Here is a 21,515-nt window from a genome sequence, read left to right on the forward strand (position 1 = left end):
AAGGGCAATAAACTTTATATATTAGGAAGGCTAGAGATCAAATGACTTCTCCCTTCTCAGTAGCTTACAGCAAACACCAAGAACCAGGAGTGGGTTGCACACACTTGTAACCCTAGGAACCAGAAGTGGGGGGAGGGGGTGCACACCTGTAACCCTAGCCACCAGGTGTGTGTTGCACACCTGTAACCGTAGCAACCAGGAGTGGGTTGCACACCTGTAACCATAGCTTATGACTGTCTGAAGCAGGAGGATCTTGTATTCCAGGCCAGATTGGCCCATATATGAAGATCCTGTGTCAGAAACTGAAGTAAACACAGCTCACTGTTAGGTAACAATTCTGAAATCCACTTGGACACATGGTGCCCATTTCCAGAGAGGGATTTACTGTAAAGCTAATGGAGTTTAAGCTTCAGCACCTCTTCCTTGTAGGGAACCATTCAAGCAGCTGTAAACACTTTGTATATGTAATTTATTTTATAAGGCATTATTAAAGTAGATATGTAATTTTGTGTTCATAATTATATGTATATTTTTCCTTTACTAGATCACTTAAATTGAACTTAAGGCTCTTTATAACATCTTGTATCTAACTGCTTGATTTTTCTTTCCTGGGAAGGACTTTATAATCAGTTGTTTTCAAGGTACTCAACTTAATATTTGAAAGATCTTCCTATTTTGTCTTTTTTCCTCAATATGCATGAAGTAACAAGAAAGAAAAGTGTTATTCATAGTAACTGAAAAATGATTCCATCCATTTCCTGCTCACAGATAGTTAGGGTTTAATAATCACGATTTTTGTAAAGTTAAAAAAAACCTTTATATTATGCAAAACTTCAAACATATACTAAAATGAGGGAATAGTAAATCAATCCTCATGCATCTAGGGTTGAGCACCTATATAGGTTAGACCAGAATCAGGAGGTAGAAATCAGTGGGCATCTTCAGAAATGCAATCAGCTTTTATGTGTTTATCCTCCACCTTCCCTAAGTACAGGTTTATTGTCCTATTTCTCTCGATTCTTGTGGCATCCTTAACCCTGCCAGGCTTAGTAGACTCTACACCTCCTCTAGCGTGTTTTCAGCAAGTCATGTTCTCATAAAATGATTCCGATAGCCCTTCTTATCCACAGTTGTTATTTCTATGGCTTCATTTACCCACAATCAGCTAACTGCAGTCTAAAAATACTAAAGGGACAATTTCATATTTGGAGAGAGAGACCAACTGTCATCTAATCTTCTCAAAGTACATTATTGTAATTATTCTATTTTATGACTAGCACTGTTAGCCTCTTACTATGTCCAACTTATAAATTAACCTTTGTAATAGTTATGAGTATGAAGGAATAACATAGTATTATTTACACTTCTACAGAAAATATGGTTTTGGGTATCCACGAGTGGACTAGAATGTAACTCCTAAAGACTGAAGGACTTCTGTACTGAGAACCTTCATAGATTTTAATAATGTGGTAAACTAGCCCTGTCCTTGATTTCATCCTTTATATCAGTCTGAGTATTATTGTTGAAGTGTTCTTAGTTTTTTACCAATATGCATGAGGATTCTACAGGTTCCTGAATTTCTGAACTCCCTTATTCTCCCCCCCCCGCCACTTGCAGGCAGACCTTTCCCTCCCATCATGTGTACTCAGTGTTTATAGTGCCTTTCCATTGTACCTAATAATACTGTACTCACTACCCTTTCCTCCTTCATTAGGTATATTATCTGTCTTCCAACTTATCTAGATGGTTAAATTCATTAAATGGTTTACCATGTATAACCACAATTGTTAATCATTTATCCCCTGGAAACTTAATTTGCCCTGGCTTCTAAGTCAACGTCATATATTTTGGTTTTCTTTTATTATGGCAAGAACAGCCTTCCTATGATAGGCTGACTACATAGGAACAACCAGTGCCAAAATGTTAGCGATTTACAATACAAAGGCGTATTTTTCATGCATGCTGTATGTTCATTTATAGGTTCTCAGGGACTCTGTTTATAATAGGCACACAGAGTAGCCGCCATCTCACATTGTGGGTTGTGATTTTACTAGAGAGGTGACAGCTCTGTCAGTTCCCTTGCTGGCAGTTATCTGCCTTGTGTGACATTCATTGCAATCAGTCACCTCGTGTTTCCACAGATGTGGCAAGGAGGCCTGTGTGCCTGGAGGTGGCCTGGAAATCTTTGGCAAACAGCATTTTGCCACTACAGCAATTGAAAGCTTTAGAAACAGTTCTCCCCCTGCCTTGGGTTTTCTTTTAAGAATATATAAATAATAAAAGTTTATTGTCATTTAAAGACTTTCTGTTATACTCTACTATTGATAGTGTTATGAATGTGGAAAATTCAGTGTACACTCGATCAGTTTAGAAGAGAAGTATTTTCATCTATTGGAAGAAACATTTTAGAAATTTAAAAATTATATATAGTGATTAACACAGGGTGATGTTTTCTATGCTGGTATAAATAATTTAATTAGCCATATTTTTACCATCTTATTCTATAATTCTCTTTCATAGTTTTATGCTAGTAGGAGAGCCTTTTGCTGCGAAGACAAAAGTTCTGCATGTGCTGGCTGATACTTTAACTCTTATGAATGAACGCAACTATGGAGAGGAAGAAAAGGTCATGTTCAGGACTGTAAACCCGAAGTCAATTACTATGGGCCAGCTGTTTGGGCAGTTTGACCCCGTGTCTCATGAGGTAATCTGTAAGATAACACTCTTGACTGTAGTCAGGTATATTAAAGTAAGAAACTATAAGTATTTCTATTTTTAATGATAAATCCAATTTAATTTATGAATGAGGCCTTTTAGCATTTTCTTCTCTTCTCAGTGGACTGATGGCATCGTGGCGAACACGTTTAGAGAATTTGCCTTAGCAGAATCACCTGACCGGAAATGGGTTGTATTTGATGGTCCTATTGACACTTTGTGGATAGAAAGTATGAATACAGTCTTGGATGATAATAAAAAGGTAAATCACTATTGTTTAGAGCAGAACTTATTCAGACATAATTAAGTAATCCTAGGACTATATATTCAAGCTAAAGTGTGTAAAAATTGAATACATTTATAAATTGCCTTTTCAGTAAAGACTATGCTATAGGAAGTCTTTTTGTTTTTAATAAAATGAAAGTGAATTATATTAAAGCTACTGCGTTGACATAATTATTGTCTTAGTCACTGTTCTGTTGCTGTGACACCATGACCAATGCAGCTCTTACAATAGAAAGCATTTAACTAACAGCTTGCTTACAGTTTCAGAGGGCTAGTTCATTATCATCATGGCAGGGAGCATGGAGGCCTGCAGGCAGCCACCAGAGCAGTAACTGAGAGCTACCTCGTGCGTAGGCAGAGGGAGATACTAGGGGCTTGGCATGGGCTTTTGACTTCTCCCAATAAAGCCGTACACACCTCCTAATCCTTTTTATCCTTTCAAATAGTGCCACTCCCTGGTGACTCAGCATTCAAATGCGTGAGCATGTGGAGGTCTTTCTTATCCAAGCCACCACAGTAATCTATCAGCAAATCAAGTTGGGCTGGAGAGATTGATTAGCCCTTAAGAACACTGGCTACTCCTCAAGGAACCAAGGACCCAGGGTCCATGTTCTGTTTCCAGCAGTCACCTGTAACTCAGTCCTTGGCACTACACACACGTGGTGTGTAGATATATATGTAAACAAAACATTGATGCCATAAAAAAGAGAAGGTTATTTCAATGATATGATTTCATATAGAACTTTAATATTTTACAGGAAAAGAAGTCTTATTTCTTATTTTTAATTGAGTTTTTATATGTAAAATGTTACCCTAGGACATGAGCAGTGTATAAAAGATCTAGACAATGGAAGTATTATAATATTTATTTTAATTAAGAGTAAATGGGCATAAAAGTCTAAAAAGAGATGCTATTATTTTAATGTATTTGTACACTTTCTTAACTGTTACCAAAATAAAGGTACATAAAATTCTCTATACCCAAAGGTTCATTCGTGCACATTCCATAATCTAGTATAAGTAGATATACTAGAAGTCAGTATATCTTCTAGAGATCATCATTTAACCAATAATAATTGGTTTTAGCAGGTCTTGGGCTTCCTGTTAATGGATTTATATCTTTAATGCTTTTCTGTTTTGATCCATGTAGTGAGGTATTTGTGTTGTTGTATTCTACTTTATTCCTTATTCTTTTTCATGCCTGTATTAGTATTCTCTTATCTAACTGTATTGTAGTTTATTTCTATACTTGTTTTGTGGCTCTGGGGACTGAATCCTGGGGCCTTGCACATGTTAAACAAGTACTCTACCATTAGGTTATTCCCTCCGCCCATTTTATTTCCATACACATATGAAATTACTGTTCTACTAAGTAATAAATTCATTTAATTAGTACTCAAAATTATATTTAAGTACCTTATCATCGTTGGTCATTACATTTCTCCTTATTTTCACTTAGTAATATTGATTGCACTCAGAGTAAAAAGTAAACTGACAAGCATTGATAAGTCAGAAAGCAGGAATTAATCAGTAGGATGAAGTATAGAGTTTAAACTCAAATATAAGGATGCTCTCACATTAGATGAAAGGTGGAGTGTAGCCGGAAAGTTTGGATAGACAGAGGTGATGATGAAAGATGAAGACAAACCTTATGACAGCTTGTCTTCATGAAGTGGTACACCTCAGTACTTGACAGATGTAAGGAGAATTTTAATAAGCCATAGTGCAAACTGGGAAGCAGATCTGCTTAGCAATGGTTCTCAACGTGTGGGTCATGACCCTTTGGAGTCACATATCAGATATTTACATTATGACTCAAAACAATAGCAAAATTGCAGTTATGAAGTAGCAATGAAATAGTTTTATGGTTGGGGGTCACCACAGCATGAGGAACTGTATTAAAGGGTCACAGCATTAGGAAGGTAGAGAACCACTGGCTTAGGGAAACATAGAAGTATATGTGGGAAGTACTGAAGACCTGGTTAAATTAAAATGCATGAATCACCATTCATTCTACCAAAGGCTGGCTTTGTGAAATATTCTCTACAGATAAGCAGCCTTCATAGGCAAAGGTGATGTTGCAATCCTAGAAATACACAAAGACTTCAAAGACAATGGCATGAGAATAGTAAAAGCAATGGATATAAAGCAGAACTTACTAACAAAGGAGATAATGAGAAATTCCTTACAAAAATGAAGAGAAAGTGTATAGGGAAGGAGAACTGGTAGGAGTAGAGGAGTGAAAACTGTAATCAGGATATATTATGTGAGAAGAAAATCTACTCTTAGTAAAGGGGGAAGTGTATTTATTAGGTGTCAGTGGCAGAGGAAAGGGAGAACTGGATGGTAAGGAGCTGTGGAGAGAGATGAAGATGCTTGAATTTAATAGTTCAAAATTGCTTAGTTTTTTTTAAGAGCTAAATTTCTAGCTATATGAAATGAATGAGTGGGACAAGTAAATAAATGAAGACAGGGTGGTCAGGAACATAAGACGCTCTTGTTTTAAATGCTCATTCTTATGAAGCCTGGCCCAGGCTACAGTTAGAATGAGATTGGGTCAAGAACTGAGGGTTTTGCTAAGGGGAGAATCCTTGGGTCCTGGTAGGTGACAGCAAGGCAAGAGTTGCCTGATTTGTACGTGATGGTGAAGTGTGCATAGTTAGTAGACAACACAGTAGGGGTGAGTGATGATGTTATCCCAACGTGGTAGCAAGTGGAAGGGTACTTATTGATATAGCCTGATACACATTTAAAAGTATTCTAGATGCGTTCTCTCAGGTAGAACATTCTACAGTTCTGGAAATATCTGCATCAATCAGACACCTGTAATTTGTTAGTATTTCATTTGCAGAATGCCATTTATAGTCGGAGAACTCAGCGTGCAGTGCGGAGACAGCTCAGAAGTGGAGCGCCGGCCTAGCATACGCACGGCCCTCACTCCATCTCTGGCGCCAGGAAAATAAAAGTGTTAAAGAACTGAACTTTAAACTTTATTTAATTTGACATTGATTAATACAAATAGCTCTTAATGGCTAGTAGCTACCATATTACACAATGCAACTCTTTGCCACTCTATTTTATATGTAAGGATTTGAATCCAGAAATGTTATATGCTTCAGTGTTGACTTATGACTAGAAAAGGAAAACCTGAGTCTAGAGTGGTGATTGTAGGAGCGAAGAGAACACAGAAAAGTATATGTGGGAAAGACTTTGTAATGAAAATAATTTGATATATTAATAGTTAATAGCAATAGCTACTAATACTATTAAAATTTAGTAATCTCAAAGCTAAGAAGCTTGAGATAAAGTAGGTTTAATAATAATGGAAAAGATAAGTATTTGAGAAAAAGGCTGAATTCAATTGATGAGTTTTTTGAACATATTTAATAAAAGAGGAAGTGTTTTAGATTAAAGAATTTAAGGCTCTTCCTGTAAGCGGCCAGAGGTGACCCGTGAAGATGGTTCGCTACTCTCTTGACCCAGAAAACCCTACAAAATCATGCAAATCGAGAGGATCAAACCTTTGGGTTCACTTTAAGAACACCCATGAAACGGCCCAGGTCATCAAGGGTATGCATATCCGAAAAGCCACCAAGTATCTGGAGATGTCACTTTGAAGAAGCAGTGTGTGCCATTCTGACGGTACAATGGTGGAGTCGGTAGGTGCGCCCAGGCCAAACAGTGGGGCTGGACACAGGGTCAGTGGCCAAAAAAGAGTGCAGAATTTTTGCTGCACATGCTTAAAAATGCAGAGAGCAATGCTGAACTGCAGGGTTTAGTTGTGGACTCTCTGGTCATTGAGCACATCCAGGTGAACAAAGCACCTAAGATGAGCTCACGGCCGGATTAACCCATACATGAGCTCCCCCTGCCACATCGAGATGATCCTCACTGAAAAGGAACAGACTGTTCCAAAGCCAGAAGAGGAGGCTGCACAGAAGAAAAAGATATCCCAGAAGAAACTGAAGAAACAAAAACTTATGGCACCGGAACAAATTCAACATGAAATAAATGCAGATAAAAGTAAAAAAAAAAAAAGAATTTAAGGAGACTTCATAAATATAGGCCTAGACTAGTTTTTTTTCTAATTTCCAGCCATACTAATATCTTTATCATAGCACATGTTTTATCTATAAACATATTTATTCTATCTTATAGTGATATTTTATTTGTGTTTTAATAAATAAAGCTTGCCTGAAGATCAGAGTGCAAAACTAGTCACACTAGTCAGTCATACAGACCAGGTCGTGGTGGCACACACCTTTAATCCCAGCACTAGAGAGGAATATAAGATGGGAGGAAACAGGAGCTCAGGCTCATAGTCTGCAGTTTGAGGTTTGGTGGAGATCACTGCAGTCTGCAGTCATGCCGAGGATAGAGGCAAGAGCTCTCTAGTGGCTTGGCTGCTTTGCTTTTCTGATCTTCAGCTTGAGCCCCAATATCTGTCTCTGGTTTTTTATTATTCTAAATTTTAAAATATTTGCCTTTAGCTTTGCCTTATGAGTGGAGAAATCATTCAAATGTCTCCTCAAATGAGCCTCATCTTTGAAACAATGGACCTTTCACAGGCTTCCGTAAGTTCTTAATATAATAGTGATGTGTTTGTTTGTTTATTTGTTAATTGAATCAAAATATTTTGTGGCCTAAAATGGGTTTAACACAGGGGATAGAGAGATGAATAAGACTTAATGTATGTTTAAAAGGGATGAAAAGCATGCTAATAACTACTCCCAGTGCACAGTTACACATAAGTGCTCTAAGAGTGTGGAGGAGATTGGTATCCATGGGGGTGATGGGGAGAGAAAGACCTTAGAAGATATTTATATTTGACCTAGTTTTGCAGAAGAGTCAAGACGTCTTCAAGGAGATTAACTAGGTTTGGGTATTTCAAATTGTGAGTGGATGATGCATAAACACGAAGAGGTGTAGAATGTCTAAGGACCTGACTGAAAATAGTTTTCTGTACAGGAGACATCTGGTGTGTTTAAACTGTAGAAACAGGCAGACCTAGACTGTGAATGGACGTTGCAGTGCTAACTGAGAGTTGTCAGGTAAAAGGAACTCTGCTTCTTCTCCAGCCTGCCACTGTGAGTCGCTGTGGCATGATTTATTTGGAACCATCACAGTTAGGATGGGAACCGCTTGTAGCTTCATGGTTGAATTCATTGAAAGAGCCTCTAAATGAACCAGAACATCAAACCCTGCTGAAAGAACTTTTCATATGGCTAGTACCACCTTCTTTAGCATTCCGCAGGAAGAAATGCAAGGTAACAGCACTATAATTCTCTGACTTACTCCAGTTTCAGAAGATTCTGTTCAACTTAACTAAATCTACAGTCACTATGCTAGAACAACTAACTAAAGCAATTTTTTCTTTACCTTTGTTTTTATTTATTTATCTATCATTTTTGGCCTTGAACTCACTATGTAACTGAGGATGACCTTAAACTTCTAATCCTCCTGCCTCCACCTCCCAAGTTCTGGGATTGCAAGCATGTCCGTTCTATGCCCAACCTTCCTTGGTTTTATACTTCTTAAATTACAACTAACTTAAAAGGTTTACTTTAACTTCACTATTTATATCAAGTCATAGTTTCTAGACCTTTAAAAATCCCAATTACTTTCTATATTTTAAAACTATTTTAGGTGCTAGAGCGGTTGCTCAGTGGTTAAGAATGCTCACTGCTCTTGTAGAGGAGCTGCATTCAGTCCCCAGCTCCCATGCTGAGTGGCTCACAACTGTCTGTAACTCCAACTCCAGGTCTCTGCCCACCTACACTAGATGTACACATATGTGCACATGCACACACACTTTAATAAAAATAGATATTAAAATATTTTAAATATCTATCTTTTTAAACTCACATGAGCTTTTAGCATTTTATGAAGATTCTTTATGCTGTGCTATTTTCCTGAGACTGTCCTAACAAGTTACTACCAATGTGGTCTCTTAAATAACAGACCTTTACTTTCTCATGGTTCTGGAGTTTAGAGGCTGACATCAGTATGTTGGCAGAGCTATGCTTTCCTGGAAATGCTGAGGGAGAATGTTTCCTTTATCTTCCAGATTCTGGTGGCCCCAGTTCTGAGGCTCATGGCTACGAGCTCCAATCCCTCCTCCTCCTCCTCCTCCTCCTCCTCCTCCTCCTCCTCCTCCTCCTCCTCCTCCTCCTCCTCCTCCTCCTCCTCCTCCTCCTCCTTCTTCTTCATATGGCCTTCTCTCTGTCGCTCTTCTCTGTCGCTCTTCATGTCTCAGATTTCATGCCCATTGGATAATTCATAATGATGTCCTGTCCTCCAGATTCTTACTTACATCTTCAAAGATCTTTTACCATAACTTTTTGGGATTATAATATAGAAGGATCTTTCAGAAGACCACAATTCAGTGATGATCACCTGTGCATAAACACCCATGAACACTTAATATATTGGTACAGAAAGAAACTCAATGGCTTCCCATCCTATAATAGGATTTAAGAAAGAGAGAAGATATGGTATTGAAAGAAAAACACTAGACAATTCCACATTGCAAATATTATTTATGGTGACTTCATAGGGAAAGTAGAAGTTCTTAGCAGTCTGTCGGTTTTAAATCCCTACCACTAGACAAGCAAGTAATCCAGATAAGCTCCATCTTCCCAGTAATGACCGCTTCTTTCCTTTATATCCTCCTTGGTAATCTTTGCATTTGTCGTCTCTGCAGCTATTTCCACAGCTCAGGCTTCCCTGGAGAGTGGCCTCAGTGCTGATCTCTCTCCTTCCTGGACCATCACAGTAGCACTGCACTGTGCAGTCCCCACCTCACAGTTAGAATGGAGATTCTAAATGCCCACCCGTGCTGCTCATTCCCTACTTAAAATCCTTCTTTGGAGCCTTCTTCCTATAATCACCTTTAACAAAGCCCATATGACTCTTGGGGTCTGATTCTTGTCTGCTTCCCAAGCATAATTTCTTGTCCTCTTTCCTTTCTATCCTGTAGGCTCACCTTAGTAGTCTGTATCTGCTTGTATTTGTGACATAATTCTACTGCCCTAAACATCCTCCCCTCCTCTATTTTCCTTGATAATTCAGTTCATTTTCTTTTTCCTTGGGAAGGACTTTTGTTATTTATCCTTCTCCAGTTTCCCTGAAATCAGTTTCTGGGCCTGTGTCTGCCCTGAGTACTCTCACTCCCTCTCTCTCTTCTGAGACTGCCTCCTCCATATAACTATCTCACTGTATACGTTCCTGTTTTGTTTCAGCGTTGCTCCTTTTCAGAGATTGTGTCTCTTATTTCCACATCTCCCACTTTGCTCTATGGCTATAAGTATAATATGTCTTTCATAAACAGAATAGATAACTGAATGACTGGCTGTCAAAGGCTTGATTTCCACTCTCCTTAGAATATTGTTTATTCTTGTATAGCACATAATTTCTATTTATCATGGGATTTAGAATAAGAATACATTATGTACAATTTTGTCATATAATAAGCCAAACTAAAAATCTTGGAGAGATGTTTTTATTGTGCCTACACTTTGTTTTCTATAAGTTTAAATGTTATAAAGAATATATTGATACTGTTTTTATAAAATGATTTACATTTCTTCTCCAAATGAGATGGGAAGTGTAAAAAGCATTTCCTCGTTTTTTGCTTTGCAGGAACTGATTCCCACAAGTAACATCAATGCGGTCGTCTCCCTCACACGCCTCTTTGAGGTCCTTCTCTGTAGCGTGCTGGAGAATGAGCCCACTACCAAGCACACGCGTGTTTGGACCATGGTTTGTTTCATGTTTAAGGTGGTTTTAAATTAAAATGTGGTTACAGAAGATATTTGTATTCAGAAAGACCTTTTGGGGGGCTGGAGAGATGGCTCAGTGGTTAAGAGCATTGCCTGCTCTTCCAGAGGTCCTGAGTTCAATTCCCAGCAACCACATGGTGGCTCACAACCATCTGTAATGAGGTCTGGTGCCCTCTTCTGGCCTGCAGACATACACACAGACAGAATATTGTATGCATAATAAATAAATAAATATTTAAAAAAAAAAAAAGAAAGACCTTTTGTATGAACCAGAGCAACTTTTCTGATGATCACTGAAGAACAGCTGGGGCACAAAGTTTGCCTGACCTGGCATCTGGTTCTAAAAACAACTCTGAAGAAAATAAAACACGTCAGGATGAGCTCGAGTTGTACATTCCCAATGAAAGGCCTCATATTGATAGTCCTTGACGGGGTGGTGTGGTATTAAGCCCATGTGCTTCGGATTCACTGATGTTTTGTCTCAGTGCTAAGCGGGCATCTAGGCAGCATAGAAACTATGACAGACTGGGAGAAGGGATGCAGCCAGATGGGAGGATGCAGGCACAGTCCATGGAGGACTTAGGGAGACATTAGTAGTAGCCCTTGTTAGCTAGTGTCTAGAGTTCGAAGATCAGACAATATGGCAATTGTGAGCAACGGGAAACAAAAGAAGAAAGATTTTAAAAATCTTTGTTCCCTGTGTATGCCTTTCTCGAATCTGCCACCTTGTTTTTCCTGCGCTCTACCCTCCCTTTCTCTTCCATGGTGTGACAGTAGCAGCATTTCCCTCTCATTGTTTCTCCTCTACCTTGTTGCTACAAAAAAAAAAAAAATCTACCTCGCAGGCCAGGAGATAGCTCAGTAAGTAAAGGCATTTGCTGCCAAGCCTGACGAGTTTAATCTCTGTGACTAACATGAGTGGAAAGGAGAGAGTCAACCCTCAATAGCTGTTCTCCGACCGCCACATGTGTGCTTGTGTGTGTGTGCGTGCACGTGTACACACACACATACAAATAAATAAACAAAGTGCAACACAATCTTTTCACCTTGGAAAGTCTCTCAGACATCTCACATTCGAGGCTTTCGTGATGACCGGGAACCCCTCCTCACTCCTTCCTTCGCACCTTCCCGCCCTGCACAAACATGTTACGTGAAGTTTGTTTATCCGTTTCTCCTTACATTTCGGGTTGACTTTTTAAGATGATCTCTTCCACAGTTATTATCATTAGCTTCATAAAATGATCCCAGGAATTGTCCATCTGTATATAATTTTGTATATTTTCAGAAAATTTTTGTTCTCTCGATAAACCCAAGCTTGCAACTTTGTCAGATGGTTCAGATCACTTCATACGACTTACGTAGATTCATTCCTGATTAAAAATTTGGGGGCAATGTTTTTGTTTAGTCAGATAAGACATGCACATAGAATAAAATTCAAAAGTCAAAAGCATATTTTCCATTCATACCAATCTCCCAGGCACCCTCAAGGCAATGATTTCTAGTGCCCCACATAGCCTTATAAAGACATCACACACACACACACACACACACACACACACACACACACACACTGTTTCCTGTGTACGTATTTTATGTGTCACTAATTACTAATTATATTACAAATGATATTTACTAATTTGCATCTCACTTGCAGTATGTCTTGGTACAGAGTTCCATCATTTTTAAAAGCTGTGTATCCATCAGCATGTGTGACGTACTCTAAATAACCCAGACTTCTAGGAAGAAATAGTGATGTAACCAATGTTTTTATACATATGTCATTTCACTGCTAGGAATGTATTTAAGGACGAATTAAATACAGGTCCGTAGGCCATTTGATGTAGGTATTTAAGTTTTTATCACTATTGCCAAAGGAATGATTCTATATGTAATTTAGCTGTACCAAGCTCTACTTCATTTATCTGCATGACCTTTCCAGTAATGTAAGCAGGTCTTAATATATTAAATTTTAGTTATTTCTTCTAAATTTTCTTTAAAGATAACCACTATAGGTAACTTTTTCGCCAACAGGCTTGTTTTATATTCTCCTTGATTTGGTCAATTGGAGCAAGTTGTGATACAAATGGCCGCCTTGCTTTTGATAATTTCATACGATCCATTGTATCAGGGAAGAACGAAGAAGACCCATTGCCAAGCTCTGTGGGTAAATGGGAATGCCCATTTGATGAAAAAGGCCTGGTCTATGACTACATGTATGAGGTATGACCTAAAGTGCATAAACACAAAAACCTGTCCGCACCTATGTCAGTTATGACGTCGCCTGCAACTTGATTTACTTTTCCACTCTGTAAAGGACTCGAATGCTTTCTTTAAAGCAGAAAATATTTAATCAGTCATCTTATTTGTGCAAATTTCATTTTATGGTTATGAGATCTAATTAGAGCCTTGTTATAATTTTACCTAATTTACTAGAAAGAGAACGGACTCACCCAACTAGCAGTGGAAAACTCACTCCTTCACCCAAATCATACTTAGAGTTTTAAGAATATGATCAAAACCAGTTTTATCTTTATTAGTCATAGAGGAAAGTCAGTGAAATAATCTCTAAAGTAAATAATCAAGAGACAATAGCATAAAGCATGCTTTCTAAAAACTGAAAGTAATTATCAGAATATCCAGTTTAAGCAGGTTAAAGTAGGGGAATGGCTCAGCAGTTGAGAGCATTGACTGTTACTCTGAAGGACCCAACTTTAGATCCCAGCACCCACATGACAGCTCACAACTGTCTGTAACTCCAGTTCCAGAGAATCTGACAGTTACACCACTGCACATAAAATAAAGTTAAATAAATTATTATTAAAAATAAAATAAATAAATAAATAGGTAAAAGTAGTTGCCTTTGGGAAAGAGAAAATGGGAGTTAAGAACTATTCTTTTGTTTAATTTTTTGTTTGTTTTTGAGAAAGGGTTTCTCTGTGTAACCCTGACTGTCCTGGAACTCGCTTTATAGACCAGGCTGGCCTCGAACTCAGGGATCTGTGTGCCTCACTCTCCTGAGTGCTGGGACTAAAGGTGTGCACCACCATATCTGGCATCTTTTTCTTAATCAAATAAAACTTTTAACTCTAAAATACATGTGTGTGTAACTTTAATATGACTCTACAAGTTTTTTTTAAATGAATTATTGAGCCAGTGAGATGACAATGAGCAAAAAGCACTTGGCACCCAAACTGAGTTATACCCTGTCTGCCGCGCATTGGAGGAGAGCAGGGCTCCCAGAAGTTGTCCTCTGACCTCCATATGCGCGCTGCGGCACCTGTTTGCCTAATAGAATGCAGCAGAAATTGTTAGCCGCAGCTCTAGAACTGGAGCAGCTCCTCCACTCTGGCTACTTTGCTGGAATTAACTGTTATAATTAGATAGTAGAAGACTTGGGGTCGACAGGGAAAGGGAAGAATAATCAGAAGAAAGTAATGGTCGAGCTGGTTCTGACTGGAAATCAGGACAGCGGCCGCAGCCGCCAGTGGCTCAAAAGAATTTCAAGACTTTGGTTTTGTCTTTTGTTTTGTTTCTGTTTTTTCTTTTTTTTTTAATTTATTTATTTATTAAGGATTTCTGCCTCCTCCCCACCACCGCCTTCCATTTCCCTCCCCCTCCCCCAATCAAGTCCCCCTCCCTCATCAGCCCAAGGAGCAATCAGGGTTCCCTGACCTGTGGGAAGCCCAAGGACCGCCCACCTCCATCCAGGTCTAGTAAGGTGAGCATCCAAACTGCCTAGGCTCCCACAAAGCCAGTACGTGCAGTAGGATCAAAAACCCACTGCCATTGTTCTTGAGTTCTCAGTATTCCTCATTGTCTGCTATGTTCAGCGAGTCCGGATTTATCCCATGCTTTTTCAGACCCAGGCCAGCTGGCCTTGGTGAGTTCCCAATAGAACATCCCCATTGTCTCAGTGTGTGGGTGCACCCCTCGCGGTCCTGAGTTCCTTGCTCGTGCTCCCTCTCCTTCTGCTCCTGATTTGGACCTTGAGATTTCTGTCCGGTGCTCCAATGTGGGTCTCTGTCTTTGTCTCCTTTCATCGCCTGATGAAGGTTAATATTCAGGATGCCTATGTGTTTGTCTTTGGATTCACCTTATTTAGCTTCTCTAGAAACATGAATTATAAGCTCAATGTCCTTTATTTATGGCTAGAAACCAAATATGAGTGAGTACATCCCATGTTCCTCTTTTTGGGTCTGGCTTACCTCACTCAGGATAGTGTTTTCTATTTCCATCCATTTGTATGCAAATTTCAAGAAGTCCTTGTTTTTTACTGCTGAGTAGTACTCTAATATGTATAAATTCCATACTTTCTTCATCCATTCTTCCATTGAAGGGCATCTAGGTTGTTCCCAGGTTTCTCCTTGCAGCCCTGGCTGTCCTGGACCAGGCTGGCCTTGAACTCAGAGAACTGTGTTTCCAGAGTGCTGGAATTAACCACTCAGCAGGAATTAGAAGACTTTAATTGTACAGCTCTGCTGATTATCTTGTCTAAATATCAGCCTAGGTCAAAAAGGCAAAATGGCAAAGGAATACAGATGCCTCAAATGATGTTTTATTTTTAGTTAGATTATAGCTCATTTACTTCAACACATGAAAACCAAAATTTAGCAACTTGTAACTTAAGTTACACTAGAATAGTTTGAAACAAATACTCAGCATATGCAAAAGGACATATTACAGGCAGTTAGGGAAGATTAGATATTAAGAGGGCATAAATTCAGCTGGGCATGGTGGTGTGTGCCTTTAGTCCCAGCACTCAGGAGATAGAGTTCAAGGCCAGCCTGGTTTACATAGTAAGCCCCAGGATAGCCACAGCTATGGCTGTCTCAAAAACTAAAGGTCATAAATTCTAGATACGTTGAGTTTATGATAAAGTGATATTTACTTTCTTTGGATTATCATTAAAAATTAGTTGTATTAAGTGGGTGGTAGTTTCATGGATGTTTATTTATTAATCTGCTTTATGACTGAAGATATTACTTATATTTTATATGAATAATTATAATATTTCATTTTAGAGGAGGAAAAGGCTAAAGTTTTTAATTTTGGGAAGCTTCCTTTAGAATATTTAAAAAAATTTTTGTGTATGGGTGTTTTGCCTGCATGTATGTATGTGCATGCCTGGTGCCTACAGAGGTCAGAAAAAGGCGCCAGATCCCCTGGAACTGGAGTTACAGACAGTTCTTAGCTGACATGTGGGTTCTGGACATTGAATCTGGGTCCTCTGGAAGAGCAGCAGAAAGAGCCATCTCTCCCTGATTTAGAATTTTTAATAAAACTTACTTTTCAAAAAGACAGTAAAGTCCCCTGTCATCCAGGCCCAGAGGCTCTGGCTGTGATGTCAATGGCCTTTTGATGGTGTCTCGGGTCACAAACCCTTACCACAGCGGCTGTCTGCGGCCCGTTTTTATTTGTTCTTCTGTAAACTGCACGTTTGTGTCTGTTACCCATCTTTTGACTGAGTAAACTTTTCCTTGTATGTCAATGCTAAAATGTCACTGCGTTACAGGTGTTATATTTTATCTAAAGGCTCACATCTTTACAAGCAAATGGTGTAAGTATTGAACACATGCTCTCAGATGTAGCAAGTGCATAGTTGTAATATTTTAAAACATATTTTCCTGCAGCTAAAAAACAGAGGTCGCTGGCTCCACTGGAATGAATTAATTAAAAGTATTAATTTAGAAGACAAACGAACCAAGATTCAAGATCTCATCATCCCTACAATGGACACAATTAGATATACTTTCCTAATGGATTTGAGTATTACCTATGCAAAGTAAGAAACTCTACTATAAACATGAATTCTAAATAAAACAGTACCATTCTAATAAAATGGTAGCATTTTAAAAAGTGAACTTTGAAGTCATTGAGTTTCAGGTGACTGAGACCATGGCTGGGAATTAATTAGCATGTTCTAAATGATATTTACTACTATTGGAAAACCTAGAATTTGGCTCTCGTATTGCTCACTCTGAAGTTTTCACAGACCCATAGTTCATTACCTCTTACGTCACCAAAAATCACCCGCAGTGTTACTATTGAAAAGCTATATATTCTGGGATGGGGGGATGATTCAGTCAGTACAGTATTTATTCATAAGGTGCAGAACCAGACTCCACATAGAAAGCAACAAGCGTGGTGGTGCACGCTTGTAATCCACAGCCCTGGCAAGATGGGAGACAGACAGGCAGAACCCTGGAAGCGCCTGAGCCAGCTAGCCTATCCTTCTTGGCAAAGTTCCAGACCAGTGAGGAACCCTGCCTCAAACAAAAGGTGGCGAGTACCTAGGAATACCACCATGGTCGCCTCTGAACTCCATACCTCTGGTGCCTGAGCATGCCTATACATACATATGCACTCACACAAACCACCACCTCTCTAATCTATGCATTTTATGTACAGGTTCAGTCTGTCCTTTTGGAGAATACCCTTATCCCTGCTTCTCGTCCCACATTAGTAATGCTGGGATTGCGTACACCAGCTACCAGGACATTGTTACATGCACTCCAGGGATCCAAACTCAGGGCATCAGGCTGACAGGTGTGCTGGCTCTGCCTTTACTAGTCCTCACGAACAATTATACACGCGTGGCGTTTTAGTAGAAATGACTTGACTACTATTTAAAGATTTTGTTTTCTTTGTTTTTGGCTTTCTTGTTTGTTTGTTTGTTTTGTTTTGTTTCTTTTGGTTTTTTGAGACAGGGTTTCTCTGTAGCTTTGGAGCCTGTCCTGGAAGTAGCTCTCGTATACCAGGCTGGCCTCGAACTCACAGAGATCGGCATGCCTTTGCTCCCGCGCCCCAGGATTAACAGCGTGCACCACCAACACCCAGCTATTTAAAGTTTTTAAAATACTTACTTGAGTTTTTTGAAAAATACTTTTATACTTCCTTCCATTTTGAGTTATGTTATTCATTGTTTTTATAAAGGCCACTGCTTTTTGTGGGTCCGACTGGTACAGGAAAGTCAGTGTATGTCAAGGATAAGCTAATGAATCACTTGGAAAAAGACAAGTACTTTCCTTTCTATGTGAATTTCTCTGCACGGACCAGTGCCAATCAGGTTCAGGTTTGTATAAAACCAGATTTGGGTTTGTAACCATTATACTTTATCTTATTTGATAATATTAAAATATTTAAAGCTATATGTTAAATATGCAACTTTGTAAATCCGTGGATCGAAAGATCCACACAAGTGTTAACTTGTACATTAGCCCTTTAAGATTTATCATTAATTTTGACTTGAGAAGCAATGATTGATTTAACTGGAGAAGAAAGTCTAAGAGACGTTCACATGTGTGCATAGAAGAATGGTGGGCGGATATCCAGTTGTTTTTTTCTGTACTCTTCTGTGTGGCTTTTAGGGGCATTTGCTGCTCACCTGCTGGTCCACTATGATCTATTGCATGATCTTCTTTTGCCCCTAAATATAACAAGCTGAAGCTTTTTCATGAAGCTCCTTGTAATTGTCACACTTAGCATCTCTTCCTAAATTTGTGCCTTCTTACTCTCCCCAACCCTATTTCTGTTCTTAATTTAAAAGTCTTGCTAAGTTGGCATACTGCAAAATTTTTGAATAGAATAATTTTGGTATTCAGTTTTACAACAGACAAGCATGTTTAAAACTTATTAGAAATATTTAAAAAGCATATACATTTGCGTTGGCTATAAAACACAACAAAGGTTGAAAAAATAATGCTTTTAAACCTTAGGTAAAGGGTATCCAGTGTGAAAAAAGGATTATAGAATTATAGATGTGTATATGGAATGCAAGCTTACCGTGTAAATACCTATGATAACTCTAAGTACAGGGGAGCATTTCAACACATGTTATTTGAAATGATGTTGAGTTTAAAGTTTAGTATCATTTTAAGTAAGAGTAACTTAGAGTAATTAAACACATGGCATTATTTCCTCTCAAAGATTGTTAGTAATTTTTTCTAATGTTAACTTTTATGTTAAGCTACTGACTAATTAAAAAACAGTAGCTGTTACTAGTATACAATGGATACTGGCCACATAGATCTCCATACTGACTTAATCAACGATGATAATATTAAGTTTGTAATACTGTCATAGATAAATATACTTTTTCTTTTTAAATTTTTAGAACATCATCATGGCTAGATTGGACAAAAGGCGCAAGGGAGTATTCGGACCACCTATGGGAAAGAAGTGTGTAGTGTTTATAGATGATATGAATATGCCTTCACTGGAGAAATATGGAGCCCAACCTCCTATTGAGTTATTACGACAGTTTTTTGATTGTGGACATTGGTAAATAATTTATTTAAAGTCTTTTTCATTTTATTTATTCTCCTCTCATATAGTACATCCCTACCACAGCCTCCTCTCCTCCACCCTCTCAGTCCCTCCCCTTCCCTCCCCTCTCCTCCAGATCTACTTTTCCTAGGCTCTCCTTTGGAAGAGAGCAGGCCTCCCAGAGATAACAACCAAACATGGCAGAACAAGATGCGATAAAACTAGGCACAAACCTATAATCAAGGCTGGATGAGGTAACCCAGTAGGAGGGAAAGGGTCTCAAGAGCAAGCAAAAGAGTCACAGACACCCCCACTCTCACTATTAGGAGTCCCACAGCTAACAATATCTGCAGAGGATCTGGTGCAGACCCATGCCGGTTCCATGATTGCCACTTCAGTCTCTGTGACCTCCTGTGAGTCCTGCTTAGCTGATTCTGTGGGCCGTGTTCTCCTGGTGTGCTTGACCCCTCTGGCTCCTACAGTCCTGCCTCCCACTCTTCAGGTTCCCAGAACTCTGCCTAATGTCTGGCTGTGGATCTCTGCTTCTCTGCCAGAGAAAGCTTCGCTGATGGTGACTGGGATGGGCACTGATCTTTGAGCATAGCAGGATATCATTAGGAATCATTTCATTGACTTTTTTTCTTTTACTAGTTTTGTTTGGATCTGTCCTAGGATCCTGGGCCGTCCAGCTTCCAGTTCCTGATCCAGACAGTGTCTGGCATGGGCTCCCTCTTGTGGCCAGAGCCTCAAGTAAAACTAGTCCCACTCCAAATTCTGAGCCACAATTGCCCTAGGACTTCAGGCAAGACAGGTTATGGGTCAAAGGTTTGGTGGCTGCCAGTGTTCTAGCCCCACCACTGGAAGTCTTGCTTGGTTACTGAATATGATGGCTGGTTTAGCCTCTATATCCTTCATTCCTAGGAGCCCTACGAGGGTCATCCTCACAGGTTCTAAGGGGTTTCCACTGCACTAGGTTTCCACATTAGCTCCTAAGTGCTCCCCCACAATCCCAGTCATCTCTTTCTCCATCTTTCCCTTCTCTACCTGATCCCTTCTGTTCCCATACCGCCCTCAGTCAACCCACATAATCCTTTCATTTCCTCTTCCTAGAGAGATTCATGTAGTGCCCCTTAGAACTCTTTGTTACTTAGCCCTCTTGTAGAAAGAGATTGCTTGTTCGTGTCCCAGCTGCCCAGACCCAAATAATCACACAGAAACTATATTAATTGCAACACTGCTTGGCCAAGGACTTAGATGTATTCTTACCTAGCTCTTATATCTTAAATTAACCAATTTCTATTAATCTGTGTATTGCCATGAGGCTGTGGCTTACCAGGTAAGGTTCCAGTGTCTGTCTCCTTTGGCAGCTACAAGGCATCTCCTTGACTCTGCCTACTCTCTATATATATCTCTGTTCGAATTTCCCACCTGGTTTTACTCTGCTAAGTGGTTGGTCAAGACAGCTTTATTCAGCTTTATTCACTAGCCAATAAAAGCAACACATATACAGAAGTTCATCCCACATCACCCTCTGGGTCTGTGGATTGTAGTGGGACTATCCTTCACTTAACAGCTAATATCCGCTTATAAGTTAGTACATATCTTGTTCTTCTTTCTGGTTCTGGGTTACCTCACTCAGGATGTTTTTTTTTCTAATTCCATCCATTTACCTGCATATTTCATGATGTCATTTTTTAAGCTGAGTAATACTCCATTTTTGAAGAGTTTCTCATACTTTTTTATATTTGAGATTACAGTTTAGCTTCAACAGCTCTCCTTTCCCTCTCCTTCAAGCCTTCCCACATACCCTTTCCTGCTTTTCTTCAAATTCATATATTCTCTTTTTTTCCACTAATTTTAGTACCACATATTTTTATCCATTCTTTGATTGAGGAACGTCTAGGTTGTTTCCAATTTCTGGATATTATGAGTAAAGCCTCTATGCACATAGTTGAGCAAGTGGGAATCCTTTGGGAATATGCCCAGTAGTGGTATAGCTGGGTCTTGAGATAGAATGAGTCCCAATTTTCAGAGGAAGTACCATATTGATTTCCATGGTGGCTGTACAAGTTTGCACTCCCACCGGCAATGGAGGAGTGTTCCACTTGCTCCACACCCTCACCAGCATGTGCTGTCACTTGTGGTATTTATCTTAGCCATTCTGATGAGTATAAGATGGAATCTCAAAGTAGTTTTTATTTGCATTTCACTGATGATTAAGGACGTTGAACCTTTAAGTGTTTCTCAGCTATTTGAGATTTTGCTATTGACAAATCTCTGTTTAGATCTGTAACCCCCATTTTTGATTGAATTATTTAGCTTGTTGATGTCTAACTACTTGAGTTCTTTATATGTTTTGGATATTAGCCCTTTGTCAGATGTGGAGTTGGTGAAAATCTTATTCCATTCTGTAAACTGTCCTAGTGACTGTGTCCTTTGCTCTACAAAAGGTTTTCAGTTCATGAAGTC

The 21,515-nt window shown here is 39.1% G+C and overlaps 1 protein-coding gene across 1 annotated transcript in view; it reads left to right on the plus strand.

Moving 5' to 3' along the window:
• The window catches only part of Dnah12 (dynein axonemal heavy chain 12), a 159,293-nt gene that overhangs the window by 60,358 nt on the left and 77,420 nt on the right, over positions 1-21,515 (plus strand). The window contains exons 32-40 of the mRNA XM_075988847.1: positions 2,521-2,704; positions 2,837-2,977; positions 7,491-7,574; positions 8,079-8,267; positions 10,642-10,761; positions 12,813-13,001; positions 16,412-16,563; positions 17,715-17,853; positions 18,895-19,061. Of these exons, the coding sequence (XP_075844962.1) occupies positions 2,521-2,704; positions 2,837-2,977; positions 7,491-7,574; positions 8,079-8,267; positions 10,642-10,761; positions 12,813-13,001; positions 16,412-16,563; positions 17,715-17,853; positions 18,895-19,061 (1,365 nt within the window). The remainder of the gene's footprint in view (positions 1-2,520; positions 2,705-2,836; positions 2,978-7,490; positions 7,575-8,078; positions 8,268-10,641; positions 10,762-12,812; positions 13,002-16,411; positions 16,564-17,714; positions 17,854-18,894; positions 19,062-21,515) is intronic.

Source organism: Microtus pennsylvanicus, chromosome 10, assembly GCF_037038515.1.
Source record: "Microtus pennsylvanicus isolate mMicPen1 chromosome 10, mMicPen1.hap1, whole genome shotgun sequence".
NCBI classification, from domain to species: domain Eukaryota; kingdom Metazoa; phylum Chordata; class Mammalia; order Rodentia; family Cricetidae; genus Microtus; species Microtus pennsylvanicus.